This window comes from Camelina sativa, chromosome 11 (genome assembly GCF_030686135.1).
Source record: "Camelina sativa cultivar CO46 ecotype springtype chromosome 11, ASM3068613v1".
Lineage (NCBI taxonomy): Eukaryota > Viridiplantae > Streptophyta > Magnoliopsida > Brassicales > Brassicaceae > Camelina > Camelina sativa.
The window spans coordinates 48,421,119-48,437,208 of NC_141890.1; the positions used below are offsets into that span (position 1 = coordinate 48,421,119).

General features: G+C 36.3%; 3 protein-coding genes across 3 annotated transcripts; all 3 read left to right on the plus strand.

Annotated features, from left to right (window-relative positions):
- Positions 1 to 2,774: 2,774 nt before the first annotated feature.
- Positions 2,775 to 4,423, plus strand: LOC147935578 (uncharacterized). Its single transcript, XM_087476552.1, has 3 exons — positions 2,775 to 3,271; positions 3,348 to 3,893; positions 3,997 to 4,423. Exons 1-3 carry the CDS (start codon positions 2,927 to 2,929, stop codon positions 4,255 to 4,257), a joined length of 1,152 nt encoding a protein of 383 aa, XP_087332678.1. The 5' UTR covers positions 2,775 to 2,926; the 3' UTR covers positions 4,258 to 4,423.
- Positions 4,424 to 5,109: 686 nt separating this feature from the next.
- On the plus strand, positions 5,110 to 6,787 carry LOC147935579 (uncharacterized). Its single transcript, XM_087473058.1, has 2 exons — positions 5,110 to 6,205; positions 6,496 to 6,787. Exons 1-2 carry the CDS (start codon positions 5,110 to 5,112, stop codon positions 6,528 to 6,530), a joined length of 1,131 nt encoding a protein of 376 aa, XP_087329184.1. The 3' UTR covers positions 6,531 to 6,787.
- Positions 6,788 to 12,608: 5,821 nt separating this feature from the next.
- Positions 12,609 to 14,328, plus strand: LOC147935580 (uncharacterized). The gene is made up of 3 exons (XM_087475836.1): positions 12,609 to 13,176; positions 13,253 to 13,798; positions 13,902 to 14,328. Exons 1-3 carry the CDS (start codon positions 12,832 to 12,834, stop codon positions 14,160 to 14,162), a joined length of 1,152 nt encoding a protein of 383 aa, XP_087331962.1. The 5' UTR covers positions 12,609 to 12,831; the 3' UTR covers positions 14,163 to 14,328.
- Positions 14,329 to 16,090: the final 1,762 nt, after the last annotated feature.

Consider the following 16,090-nt stretch of genomic DNA (forward strand, 5'->3'; position numbering starts at 1 on the left):
ATATAACTTAAAACCGCATATATGTATATCTATATATATATTGAACCTGTGTATATATATTGAATCTGTGTATATATATATATATAACTTAAAATTTGAGAAGCACAAAATTTAATATTGTTGTTTTTGTTTTCCTTTTAAAAATATAATTATTGTAAGTGTTGGAGGAATACACAACGCTTTAAATAACAATATAGATATGATTACTTGGATTAATTTGGCTATTTAATATGTTTTCACAAAATATTGTTTGTAGTTTGTAATGAGACATTTAAAAATAGATAAATGGTAAGTTTGGTGTGTTTAATTTACCACCAAAATGTCTTTGGGGAAACTTAGATCTCGGGAGAAGTTCAAGAAACCTAGCTTTATGTGTGTCAGTTAAACTAAAGATGCTTGTGATTTAGACTTACTTTGGTAGTGCTTAGATGATGAACTTATTTTGCCTAACTTATATCACACATGTAATGTTTTTATCTTTCATTAAAACATCACAAGAGGAAGGTTTAAAGTTGTTTGTACAAAAAAAACAAAAAAAAACGATGTTTAAACTTTAAATTTTCCGTTGGTTCCTTTTTATTATTGATTTTTTTTTTTTAGTTTACTCTCGCGTACGTGTAGTACTTGTTCTGTTAGTAGACTTTATTTCTTATTTTGTTTTCATGAATATATTTTTCAGTTGTTCCATTTCATTTTTTTATAATAAAATTTTAAGTCTCTTATCTTTGGACTAAAACTTGTTTTTGGAAGGGAAAGAAGCATGTGGAGTGTGTTGTCCATTGAGTTCAATCAAAGAAAGCAAACAGGAATGGGTCAAGTGTACGTTGGAAAGCTAATTGGTGTGTTAATTGAGACGATGACAAAAATGAAAAGTAACCTGTAATAAAAGACAGACTTCACAGATTTCATTAGTAAGAAGCCAATTTAGTGAGAAGCCAATTTATCTAATATATCACACTGACTACTAGCTAATGAGTACTAGTAGTAGTAAATATGAGCTTTTGTCACACAAGAGTAAGATTAGGGAATGACCAAACGTACATAGATGTTGGAGATAAGATAAATGATAGTTAATTAACTCCTAATTCTGTACAGGGGATAAACAAATGTAAATCTTAATTTGTTATTTTTTTAAGTCGAAATTGGTGCATGATTGCATGAAGATTAAGAAGCCTAACTTCATTAAGCAATAACATGCCGAAATGTGAACGCCAAGGAACTAGAAAATTAAGAAAAACAAAATGCATAATTAACTTGAATTTTGGTTGGTACAATTAACACTTGATATATAATACTGTTTCTGTAGTTTCCTCACAAAAAGATTCTTGTAAATGTTGGATGGATATAAATAATATGCTATCTAACACTTGCTCGAATAAAAATGATAATGATGATAATAATATCTTGCTTTAGTTTGGTTGGAAAATGAATTTTTGCATGCTTTGTAATAATGTTTGTAATTAGTAATGAGACACTTAAAGATGGATGAATGGTAAGTTTGGTGTTTTACCAACCAAAGTGTCTTTGAGCTTTCCAAAAATTTCTACTATATAAATCAACACTCATATCCTAACATTGCAAACACAAACATCTATTAATAAATAAATTTTGCTTTATTTTTTATTCTGATCTTTCATAATTAAGAAAACAAAATGCTAGGTTTGAACAAAAAGGTTACAACTGTTGTAATGACGATGTTTTGGATTACACTAATCAGTATATCGTGTTTGAATGCAGAAACAGAGTTATTTATAAATCCAATAGACTGCTTCAACTCAATCAAGAAGACTCAGGGATGCAGCGATGCCATTGGTGATATACATCACTGGGACTTCAGCCATCTAAAACGTGCTTGCTGCGAAGCACTCGAAGGTTTAAGCGAAGGATGTTGGCCCATTGTCTTTCCAGGACAACCCCTTGTTCACACAATGATTAAAGGCATATGTTTTTTTCTATAGAAAACATATGGTCGTTATTTATGATCAAAAGCATGCTAGCAAGTAAACAATAAATAATGTGTGTTGTAATGCGTTTTATCTTCTTCTTCTTCTTTTTTTCCTATTGTATTTGGGTTTGGTTTGTTTTTTTTTTTCCTTTTTATTAAAAATTATGATTTGGGAGGATATAAAAAGATCCCTTATATAATGAGAAGATATCCTATTAATAAGCCTCCCTTGTTTCTATCAGCCAGTAAAAATATATTTTGTTGTTGTTTATTATATTTATTTTTTTCACTCTACCACTATCTCTACGTAGTTTATTTAGTGTTCAATATTACGTGTACAGAAGAATGCATGGACTGTTGCATGACATGTGTGTTTATTTTAGATATAAATAATTCTATGAATTACTCGATTCCATTAGTAATGAAGATTCAGAATATATATATATATATATATATATATATATATATCATCCAGATTATGTTGCTGTATTGTTGAAGATGTGAAACCATCAGGGGATTCTCTTAAAATAGACGTGAAGAATCAACACTACTCAAAATCAGCGAAACTCTATAGAGAAAGAAGATCATTTTTTTTTCCTTGTCTACATGTACTAATTAACTGGTTCATTATATTTTAAGGTATGGTGGTCAGGTGTAATTTAATTTCAATATGCTCTAATTAACGCCCTAACTAAAAATAGTTTGGCAAATTAATAAAGAAAATTTCTCTTTTCTAAAAATATATCCAGAAAAAAGCGAATAGCCAAAGAAATTTCTTGGAATCTCTTTCACAATTCCTTAATTAATTAAAGGCCTTCAACTACTCTTCAAGCATCTATATAAATCCCAGTTAGCATAGAAAGCAAAGATCTTTAAAAAATCCAAAAGAAAATAATATATTGATATAAATTAGCATTCTCACGTCACGTGTGTACATCTTTCTCCTAGAAACAACAAAAAAAAAAAAAAAAAAAAACAAAAATGGCAAGAATTTCATTAGCGATATGTCTAACGTTACTTGTCACGTTAAGCACCGTTTATGAAACACAAGGGACCTTCTCGTTACCCCATTACTTGGAAAAATTTCCCAAAGTGGGCAAAGACTTCGAGGCTTTCGCAAACAAAGGTATGTCGGACTTCCTTGGTGACCTGGAGGGTATGTGTCCCAAAACCGCCGAGTTCAAGAATTTATTTGCAACGTTGAAGGATTACATGGCCTCCTTCGGTTCCGGGTCGTCAAAAGATATCAAGATGGAGTTGTCAGAAAAATCCGAAAAATTGTTCAGGGCTATGTCTGTTTTCGACACTAGTAAAGGCGGAACATCAGTAAGTAGTTTTAATACAATATTCATATGGTACGTAACGTATGTGATCATGATAGTTTTTGCTTTTGGCGAGATAGGATGATTCGTGGAATCTGGTGGATGGCTTGTTGTCAATGGGGAAGGGTTTGATGGAGATGAAGAAGAGCGGTTCCCAGGAGTTAAATTTTGAACAAAGAAAAGAACTGATCGTGTCTATGGTGGAATGGACCCGAGGGATTGGTCTATTCGTTAAGGCCGCCTCCGAGAGTAAAGGACAATCTATTGATCTGTCATCTTTTGGGATTGACTATGACAACAGTGTAGAATCTCCTATTAAAAGAGCTATGTACGAAACACAAGGAACATTCTCACTACCCCATTACTTGGAGAATCTCCCTAAAAAGGCCCAAGACTTTGAGCCTTTCGCTTACAATGGTATGTCGCACTTCATCGATAGCCTAGAGAGTAAGTGTCCTGCGACAACAGAGTTCAAGGATTTCTTTGTAAAGCTGGAGGACTACATGGCAATCTTCAAGTCGGCATCATCCGGATCAAAAGATTTCAAGGTGGACATGTCAATAAAATCTCAGAGGCTCTTCAAGGCTATGTCTGTATTAACTGGTACTCAAGGCAGCGGGATATCTGTAAGTTCTATAAGTAACTATATCTATATACATATATCTGTCAGATGTTCGTCGCTCGCTGTTTTAAATGAGATATATAAATATATTGTTTTTTGGGCGATAGGTGGATTCGTGGAGGATGCTCGATGGTTTGTTGTCAATGGGAAAATTTTTGGTTGAGATGAAGAAGCATGGTTCCAATGAGATAACTTTCGAACAAAGGACAGAAATGGTTGGGTCTATGGTGAAGTGGGCTAGAGCTATCGGTCTTTTCGCCAGGGTGGCCTCTGAGAAGAAAGGAAAAACCATTGATCTATCACCTTTTGGTATTTTTCATGCCCGAAATTATGGAAAAGGTAACTTCAAAACATCCAGCGAGCTCTAATCATCCTATGAAAAAAGAACCCTCCAAGTAAAGATATAACAAGTGAGTGTAAAAAGTAATAATGTTTTCATTTTATATTGACAGCCCTGCATTGTAAGACACGAGAGAGCTGTAGAACATTTTTGGCTATTATAACTATTAATATTATATTGCTAATTCTTTTTAACTTGCTATATATAGATATTTAGATCTATTAATTATTGAACAGTCTTACGTAACAGATGTGAAAATATATATACTGTATACAGTATTAACGTCCAATCCACACCACACGAACCCGTGGATTTTTCATTTTCTTGCTATGAATTTGATCTTCATTTTCTTGTCTTATACACGATTTATGCGTCTTGAAACACACACAAGCTTACCAGCCAGCGTTACCTTTCGATCAAGATTAATGTGTCTTGAAACACACGCAAGCTTACCGACCAACGTTTGCATATATCTCAGGGGATCTATATATATAATTATATATATTGTTCTCAATCTCAATGTTTTCGACATAATTAGGAGTCTGTTTTTTACTATTCTTGTAAATCAGTGTCATAGAGAGACATTTTTGTGTGGGAACTTGCCGATACAACTATCGAAGGTGTTGTTAGGGAAAATGATATTTGCTTTATCTTATTGTGTATATCTTTAGTCAATATTCTCTACTTGTGCATAAAATCTATTGTATCTATATATACTCTTTACATATCAATAAGATAAACAACGCTTTTCTCTGAGATTTACATGGTATCAGAGTCAAGTTACAAAACCCTAAATAACAAAAAAAAAATCTTCTCCGCCGTTTCTTGTTTTTCAAGGAAACAGGTTTTCTAATTCTACTCTTTGTCTCCTATCTACACGATGGCTACAACATCGGCTTTTTCTACTACTACTACTAAGGAATTGATCACGTCTTCTCCTTACCACCTATCCTCTAATGATCAGCCGCATCATGTTCTTACTCTGTTTCTCCTTAATGGTGAAGAATATGATAAGTGGGCTAAGATTGCACGCAACAATCTCGCAACAAAGCATAAACTTGGTCTTGTCGATGGTACTCTTCTTAAACCTGCTACTGATTCTCCCGATTACCAATGGTGGGTTCAAGTCAACTCGATGTTATGCGGCTGGCTCTATGCGAGTTTAGATCCTCAAGTCCAGAAGGTGATCCCGTTTGTTGACAACGCAAAAGTCCTATGGGACAATTTGCGTGTTCGTTACTCTATTGGGAATGCTTCTCGTGTTCACCAAATCAAATCTTCTATTGCTCGATGTGCTCAAGATGGTCAGCATGTTGCTGATTATTTCGGCCAACTCAAGGTCATGTGGGATGATCTTGATGATTTTGAGCCCTTTATTGATTGTTGTTGCAATTCTCCATCCTGTCCTCAACGTCTCAAGCAGCAAGCACGTCGAGATCTTGAGCGTATTCATCAATTTCTCATGGGTCTCGACGCTTCTCGGTTTGGTACTACACGTACCAATATTCTTAGTCGTCTCAACCGCGACACCGATGCAACACTTGACCATGTTTACTCTGAAGTTATTGATGAAGAACACCATCTTATTGTGGCTCGATCTAAAGAAGAACATATTGATGTCGTCGGTTTTGCTGTGAAAGCTGGTGTCAATGCTATTGCATCTGCTACACGTCTCACTCAAGGACCATGTACTCACTATGGCCGTACCAACCACTCGGTGGATACATGTTTCGAACTTCACGGCTTGCCCGATTGGTGGATCGAGAAACATGGTGATACTAGAGGAGGATCACGATCCGACTCCACTCGAGGTAGAGGTCGTGGGCATTCCTCTCCTGCTTCCTATCGTGCTAACAATGCTCAAGCTTTTTCCGAAGCTGAACTCCCTGACTTACCTGGTGTTAGTAAGGCCACCTGGTCTGCTATTGTGAACTTGTTAAAACCTGACCAAACCTCTGGTTCCGATAAGCTCTCCGGTAAGCATTCTTGTGTTGAGTTTTTACTTGACTCTGGAGCATCTCATCATATGACAGGTGATGATGATCTCCTTGTGGATGCGCATGACATTCCTAGAAGTATTGTTGTTCTTCCCAATGGAAAACATACTTTCGCTACTAAAGAAGGGACGATGATCCTTGGAGATCACGTTAAACTGAATCGTGTTCTCTATGTTCCTGATCTTTCTTTCACTCTCATCTCTCTCGCTAGACTTTGTCTTGAGCTGTCCTGCTATGATTTATTTACTGATACATTGTGTGTTATACAGGACCATACTTCGAAGATGCTGATTGGCGCATGTGAAGAGAGAGATGGGGTTTATCACTTTCGTGGATCGGTTTCAGCACGCGTCAACAATGTTAAGAAATCCACAAGAACTCTTTGGCATGAACGTTTGGGGCATCCATCTACGAAGATTTTATCTAGTTTTTTATCTACTTTACCGGATTCTGCACACCATAGTAGTGATAATAATGATTTTTGCGAAGTTTGTATTCAAGCTAAACAAACGCGGTTAGTTTTTCCCGAGAGTACTAATAAAGCGGACACATGTTTTTCTTTGATACATTGTGATATCTGGGGACCTTACAAAATTGCTTCTACGTGTGGAGCACACTATTTTCTTACTATTGTCGACGACTACTCTCGGGTCGTGTGGACCTATTTGCTTCTTGCCAAAAGGGAAGTTGCCATTCATCTCAAACAATTTGTGGCCATGGCTCATCCACAATTTGGAAAAAAGATCAAAGTCGTTCGTAGTGACAATGGGAGTGAGTTTCTTGGTCTTCATCATTTTTATAAAGATCAAGGCATTCTACATCAAACTTCTTGCGTTTATACTCTGCAAAAAAATACGAGAGTTGAGCGCAAACATCGTCATATTCTCAACTTGGGGCGTTCTTTGCTCTTTCAAGCTGACTTACCAATTCGTTTTTGGGGCGAGAGTGTCCTCACGGCTGCTTATTTAATTAATCGCACTCTTATTCCGCTTCTACAAGGCAAAAACCCGCATGAGCTTCTTCATTCTACTCCTCCAAATTTTGCACAAGTTCGTGTATTTGGTTGCTTGAGTTTTGCCAAACGCCATTCTTCTCGTCGTGATAAGTTCCAAGAACGAGGTCGAAGATGTATCTTTCTCGGTTATCCTCCTAATCAAAAAGGTTGGCGTGTTTATGACATGGAGACCAAAGATATTTTCGTCTCGCGTGATGTTATCTTCAACGAAGATGTTTTTCTGTCTTTTTCACCTTCTGTCTCCGAACAACCTGTTGCGTCTCCGGTCATTCCACTAACGCTTATCGACTTAAATGATTCAGTTGCCAAGACAACACCTCCGACTCTCGAAAACAGGGGGAGTCTTCCCACACCTATCCCTACTACAGTCGTTGATTCTTCGCCTACTACAGCTATTGTCTCTCCTCCAGCTCCTAGTAATGATGTTGTTGCATCTCCTGAATCCGCTGCTGTCTCTGATGAGAATTCTGATGATTTTGATGTTGGTACTGAACCATTTGGTCGTGGTCATCGCACGAAGTTGCCGTCTATTCGGGTTAAACCTTATGTTGCTTACCTCGCAGGTCACGCTGAAACTCTCATCTCTCTCAAACCTTCGTCTACTCCAGCATCTTCAGGTACTTGTTTCTATCCTATAGCACACTATGTTTCTTGTGACAAATTTAGTTGCGCCCATCAAAAGTTCCTTTCTGCCGTGACTGTGGTTGATGAACCGGTTACTTATAAGCAAGCAGTTCAACTATCAGAATGGCGTGACGCTATGCGCAAGAGATCGACGCACTCAAACTTAACGAGACCTAGACGCTTGAACGTCTTCCACCAGGCGTAAAAGCTCCTGGCTATAAATGGGTGTATCGGCTTAAGTTTAATTCGGATGGTACCCTTGAACGGTATAAGGCGAGGTTAGTAGCTCTTGGTAATCACCAAAAAGAGGGTGTTGATTTTTCGGAGATATTTGCTCGGGTTGCTAAACTTTAAACTGTTCGTACCTTACTTGGTGTTGCTTCGGATAAAAATTAGAAACTCCATCAGATGGATGTTCACAATGCATTCTTACATGGCGATCTTGACGAGGATATCTACATGAAACCACCTCCAGGTTTTTCTTCCAGCTGATCCGTCTCTTGTGTGCAAACTTAAAAAGTCCATTTATGGTCTTCGGCAAGCTTCTCGTTGCTGGTTTTCCAAGTTATCTACAGCTCTTCTTGACTATGGCTTTGTACGTTCTCACAAAGACAATTCCCTGTTTACCTATCGGCGTGGTGCTGTTGTTCTTCATGTTCTTGTCTACGTTGATGACTTGATTGTTTGTGGTGCTGATTTGGTAGTTCTCAAATTGTTTAAAGCTTATTTATGCCGCGCTGTTTCAAGATGAAGGATCTAAGCATATTGAAATACTTTCTTGGCATTGAAGTTGCTCGTGGACCTGATGGCATCTTTCTCTCGCAACACAAATATTGTATTGATATCATCGACGAGTGTGGTTTGTCTGGCTCGTGTTCGGTTGATACTCTTTTGGAGCAAAATCATACGCTGTTGGATTTTAAAAGTGCACCGCACTCGGATCCGACACAATATCGATGTCTAGTTGGACGTCTTGTTTATCTCACTCATACTCGTCCGGAGTTAAGTTATGCTGTCAACATTCTTGCACAGTTTATGCAGACACCTCTTACGGATCATTGGGATTCGGCTCAGCGTTTGGTTCGTTACTTGAAGTTTTCACCCAGCCAGGGTGTTGTTCTATCTTCCACAGCTCCTCTTCAAGTGAATGCCTATTGCAATTCTGATTTTAATAAATGTCCTTCTACTAGACGGTACCTTACAGGTTATATAGTAATGCTTGGTGATTCTCCACTTCAATGGAAGACAAAGAAGCAAAGTCGTGTGTCGCTTTCATCGGCTGAAGCAGAGTATCGTGCCTTGGCTATGACTTGTACGGAGCTATTGTGGCTAAAGGAAGTTTTGCAGTTCCTTGGTGTCGATCATTCTCAGCCAATGCGTTTATTCAGTGATAGTTAAGCAGCTCTTCAAATCGCAGCAAACTCTGTTTTTCATGAACGCACAAAGCATATTGAGAGTGATTGTCACTTCATTCGTGATGAAGTTACTTCCGGTGCCATTACTACCGCTCATATCCCAACTGAAGAACAGTCGGCTGACATCTTCACTAAAACCCTCGGATTGGATCAATTCAAGTATCTACGGTCTAAGTTGGGTGTTCTAAACTTACACACTCCACCTTGAAGGGGAGTGTTAGGGAAAAGGATATGTTCCATATCTTAATGTGTATATCTTTAGTCAATATTCTCTACTTGTGCATCAAGTCTATTGTATCTATATGTACTCTTTACATATCAATAAGACAAACAACGCTTTTCTCTGAGATTTACAGATGTCTTCATCAAAGTTGCTAGAACTGCTCAAACTTTCATTTTCTTGTCTTAAACGCTATTTTCAGTTATAAGGTTCTCTTTATTTGGTGAAAATTTTATATATCTTGAGGCACACGCAAACGTATCACCATTTTGTTAATAGTTCTTTAGTGTTAGAGTTGCATGCGATAGGAGAGAGTTCTGCAAAGGTTGTCTCATATCCACTAAAGCAAAACTCCATTTAAATTACTGGACACTTCATGTTAGCCGCATTTAAATTTGACTCTATATAACTTAAAACCGCATATATGTATATCTATATATATATTGAACCTGTGTATATATATTGAATCTGTGTATATATATATATATAACTTAAAATTTGAGAAGCACAAAATTTAATATTGTTGTTTTTGTTTTCCTTTTAAAAATATAATTATTGTAAGTGTTGGAGGAATACACAACGCTTTAAATAACAATATAGATATGATTACTTGGATTAATTTGGCTATTTAATATGTTTTCACAAAATATTGTTTGTAGTTTGTAATGAGACATTTAAAAATAGATAAATGGTAAGTTTGGTGTGTTTAATTTACCACCAAAATGTCTTTGGGGAAACTTAGATCTCGGGAGAAGTTCAAGAAACCTAGCTTTATGTGTGTCAGTTAAACTAAAGATGCTTGTGATTTAGACTTACTTTGGTAGTGCTTAGATGATGAACTTATTTTGCCTAACTTATATCACACATGTAATGTTTTTATCTTTCATTAAAACATCACAAGAGGAAGGTTTAAAGTTGTTTGTACAAAAAAAACAAAAAAAAACGATGTTTAAACTTTAAATTTTCCGTTGGTTCCTTTTTATTATTGATTTTTTTTTTTTAGTTTACTCTCGCGTACGTGTAGTACTTGTTCTGTTAGTAGACTTTATTTCTTATTTTGTTTTCATGAATATATTTTTCAGTTGTTCCATTTCATTTTTTTATAATAAAATTTTAAGTCTCTTATCTTTGGACTAAAACTTGTTTTTGGAAGGGAAAGAAGCATGTGGAGTGTGTTGTCCATTGAGTTCAATCAAAGAAAGCAAACAGGAATGGGTCAAGTGTACGTTGGAAAGCTAATTGGTGTGTTAATTGAGACGATGACAAAAATGAAAAGTAACCTGTAATAAAAGACAGACTTCACAGATTTCATTAGTAAGAAGCCAATTTAGTGAGAAGCCAATTTATCTAATATATCACACTGACTACTAGCTAATGAGTACTAGTAGTAGTAAATATGAGCTTTTGTCACACAAGAGTAAGATTAGGGAATGACCAAACGTACATAGATGTTGGAGATAAGATAAATGATAGTTAATTAACTCCTAATTCTGTACAGGGGATAAACAAATGTAAATCTTAATTTGTTATTTTTTTAAGTCGAAATTGGTGCATGATTGCATGAAGATTAAGAAGCCTAACTTCATTAAGCAATAACATGCCGAAATGTGAACGCCAAGGAACTAGAAAATTAAGAAAAACAAAATGCATAATTAACTTGAATTTTGGTTGGTACAATTAACACTTGATATATAATACTGTTTCTGTAGTTTCCTCACAAAAAGATTCTTGTAAATGTTGGATGGATATAAATAATATGCTATCTAACACTTGCTCGAATAAAAATGATAATGATGATAATAATATCTTGCTTTAGTTTGGTTGGAAAATGAATTTTTGCATGCTTTGTAATAATGTTTGTAATTAGTAATGAGACACTTAAAGATGGATGAATGGTAAGTTTGGTGTTTTACCAACCAAAGTGTCTTTGAGCTTTCCAAAAATTTCTACTATATAAATCAACACTCATATCCTAACATTGCAAACACAAACATCTATTAATAAATAAATTTTGCTTTATTTTTTATTCTGATCTTTCATAATTAAGAAAACAAAATGCTAGGTTTGAACAAAAAGGTTACAACTGTTGTAATGACGATGTTTTGGATTACACTAATCAGTATATCGTGTTTGAATGCAGAAACAGAGTTATTTATAAATCCAATAGACTGCTTCAACTCAATCAAGAAGACTCAGGGATGCAGCGATGCCATTGGTGATATACATCACTGGGACTTCAGCCATCTAAAACGTGCTTGCTGCGAAGCACTCGAAGGTTTAAGCGAAGGATGTTGGCCCATTGTCTTTCCAGGACAACCCCTTGTTCACACAATGATTAAAGGCATATGTTTTTTTCTATAGAAAACATATGGTCGTTATTTATGATCAAAAGCATGCTAGCAAGTAAACAATAAATAATGTGTGTTGTAATGCGTTTTATCTTCTTCTTCTTCTTTTTTTCCTATTGTATTTGGGTTTGGTTTGTTTTTTTTTTTCCTTTTTATTAAAAATTATGATTTGGGAGGATATAAAAAGATCCCTTATATAATGAGAAGATATCCTATTAATAAGCCTCCCTTGTTTCTATCAGCCAGTAAAAATATATTTTGTTGTTGTTTATTATATTTATTTTTTTCACTCTACCACTATCTCTACGTAGTTTATTTAGTGTTCAATATTACGTGTACAGAAGAATGCATGGACTGTTGCATGACATGTGTGTTTATTTTAGATATAAATAATTCTATGAATTACTCGATTCCATTAGTAATGAAGATTCAGAATATATATATATATATATATATATATATATATATATCATCCAGATTATGTTGCTGTATTGTTGAAGATGTGAAACCATCAGGGGATTCTCTTAAAATAGACGTGAAGAATCAACACTACTCAAAATCAGCGAAACTCTATAGAGAAAGAAGATCATTTTTTTTTTCCTTGTCTACATGTACTAATTAACTGGTTCATTATATTTTAAGGTATGGTGGTCAGGTGTAATTTAATTTCAATATGCTCTAATTAACGCCCTAACTAAAAATAGTTTGGCAAATTAATAAAGAAAATTTCTCTTTTCTAAAAATATATCCAGAAAAAAGCGAATAGCCAAAGAAATTTCTTGGAATCTCTTTCACAATTCCTTAATTAATTAAAGGCCTTCAACTACTCTTCAAGCATCTATATAAATCCCAGTTAGCATAGAAAGCAAAGATCTTTAAAAAATCCAAAAGAAAATAATATATTGATATAAATTAGCATTCTCACGTCACGTGTGTACATCTTTCTCCTAGAAACAACAAAAAAAAAAAAAAAAAAAACAAAAATGGCAAGAATTTCATTAGCGATATGTCTAACGTTACTTGTCACGTTAAGCACCGTTTATGAAACACAAGGGACCTTCTCGTTACCCCATTACTTGGAAAAATTTCCCAAAGTGGGCAAAGACTTCGAGGCTTTCGCAAACAAAGGTATGTCGGACTTCCTTGGTGACCTGGAGGGTATGTGTCCCAAAACCGCCGAGTTCAAGAATTTATTTGCAACGTTGAAGGATTACATGGCCTCCTTCGGTTCCGGGTCGTCAAAAGATATCAAGATGGAGTTGTCAGAAAAATCCGAAAAATTGTTCAGGGCTATGTCTGTTTTCGACACTAGTAAAGGCGGAACATCAGTAAGTAGTTTTAATACAATATTCATATGGTACGTAACGTATGTGATCATGATAGTTTTTGCTTTTGGCGAGATAGGATGATTCGTGGAATCTGGTGGATGGCTTGTTGTCAATGGGGAAGGGTTTGATGGAGATGAAGAAGAGCGGTTCCCAGGAGTTAAATTTTGAACAAAGAAAAGAACTGATCGTGTCTATGGTGGAATGGACCCGAGGGATTGGTCTATTCGTTAAGGCCGCCTCCGAGAGTAAAGGACAATCTATTGATCTGTCATCTTTTGGGATTGACTATGACAACAGTGTAGAATCTCCTATTAAAAGAGCTATGTACGAAACACAAGGAACATTCTCACTACCCCATTACTTGGAGAATCTCCCTAAAAAGGCCCAAGACTTTGAGCCTTTCGCTTACAATGGTATGTCGCACTTCATCGATAGCCTAGAGAGTAAGTGTCCTGCGACAACAGAGTTCAAGGATTTCTTTGTAAAGCTGGAGGACTACATGGCAATCTTCAAGTCGGCATCATCCGGATCAAAAGATTTCAAGGTGGACATGTCAATAAAATCTCAGAGGCTCTTCAAGGCTATGTCTGTATTAACTGGTACTCAAGGCAGCGGGATATCTGTAAGTTCTATAAGTAACTATATCTATATACATATATCTGTCAGATGTTCGTCGCTCGCTGTTTTAAATGAGATATATAAATAGATTGTTTTTTGGGCGATAGGTGGATTCGTGGAGGATGCTCGATGGTTTGTTGTCAATGGGAAAATTTTTGGTTGAGATGAAGAAGCATGGTTCCAATGAGATAACTTTCGAACAAAGGACAGAAATGGTTGGGTCTATGGTGCAGTGGGCTAGAGCTATCGGTCTTTTCGCCAGGGTGGCCTCTGAGAAGAAAGGAAAAACCATTGATCTATCACCTTTTGGTATTTTTCATGCCCGAAATTATGGAAAAGGTAACTTCAAAACATCCAGCGAGCTCTAATCATCCTATGAAAAAAGAACCCTCCAAGTAAAGATATAACAAGTGAGTGTAAAAAGTAATAATGTTTTCATTTTATATTGACAGCCCTGCATTGTAAGACACGAGAGAGCTGTAGAACATTTTTGGCTATTATAACTATTAATATTATATTGCTAATTCTTTTTAACTTGCTATATATAGATATTTAGATCTATTAATTATTGAACAGTCTTACGTAACAGATGTGAAAATATATATACTGTATACAGTATTAACGTCCAATCCACACCACACGAACCCGTGGATTTTTCATTTTCTTGCTATGAATTTGATCTTCATTTTCTTGTCTTATACACGATTTATGCGTCTTGAAACACACACAAGCTTACCAGCCAGCGTTACCTTTCGATCAAGATTAATGTGTCTTGAAACACACGCAAGCTTACCGACCAACGTTTGCATATATCTCAGGGGATCTATATATATAATTATATATATTGTTCTCAATCTCAATGTTTTCGACATAATTAGGAGTCTGTTTTTTACTATTCTTGTAAATCAGTGTCATAGAGAGACATTTTTGTGTGGGAACTTGCCGATACAACTATCGAAGGTGTTGTTAGGGAAAATGATATTTGCTTTATCTTATTGTGTATATCTTTAGTCAATATTCTCTACTTGTGCATAAAATCTATTGTATCTATATATACTCTTTACATATCAATAAGATAAACAACGCTTTTCTCTGAGATTTACATGGTATCAGAGTCAAGTTACAAAACCCTAAATAACAAAAAAAAAATCTTCTCCGCCGTTTCTTGTTTTTCAAGGAAACAGGTTTTCTAATTCTACTCTTTGTCTCCTATCTACACGATGGCTACAACATCGGCTTTTTCTACTACTACTACTAAGGAATTGATCACGTCTTCTCCTTACCACCTATCCTCTAATGATCAGCCGCATCATGTTCTTACTCTGTTTCTCCTTAATGGTGAAGAATATGATAAGTGGGCTAAGATTGCACGCAACAATCTCGCAACAAAGCATAAACTTGGTCTTGTCGATGGTACTCTTCTTAAACCTGCTACTGATTCTCCCGATTACCAATGGTGGGTTCAAGTCAACTCGATGTTATGCGGCTGGCTCTATGCGAGTTTAGATCCTCAAGTCCAGAAGGTGATCCCGTTTGTTGACAACGCAAAAGTCCTATGGGACAATTTGCGTGTTCGTTACTCTATTGGGAATGCTTCTCGTGTTCACCAAATCAAATCTTCTATTGCTCGATGTGCTCAAGATGGTCAGCATGTTGCTGATTATTTCGGCCAACTCAAGGTCATGTGGGATGATCTTGATGATTTTGAGCCCTTTATTGATTGTTGTTGCAATTCTCCATCCTGTCCTCAACGTCTCAAGCAGCAAGCACGTCGAGATCTTGAGCGTATTCATCAATTTCTCATGGGTCTCGACGCTTCTCGGTTTGGTACTACATGTACCAATATTCTTAGCTGTCTCAACCGCGACACCGATGCAACACTTGACCATGTTTACTCTGAAGTTATTGATGAAGAACGCCATCTTATTGTGGCTTGATCTAAAGAAGAACATATTGATGTTGTCGGTTTTGCTGTGAAAGCTGGTGTCAATGCTATTGCATCTGCTACACGTCTCACTCAAGGACCATGTACTCACTGTGGCCGTACCAACCACTCGGTGGATACATGTTTTGAACTTCACGGCTTGCCCGATTGGTGGATCGAGAAACATGGTGATACTAGAGGAGGATCACGATCCGACTCCACTCGAGGTAGAGGTCGTGGGCATTCCTCTCCTGCTTCCTATCGTGCTAACAATGCTCAAGCTTTTTCCGAAGCTGAACTCCCTGAATTACCTGGTGTTAGTAAGGCCACCTGGTCTGCTATTGTGAACTTGTTAAAACCTGACCAAACCTC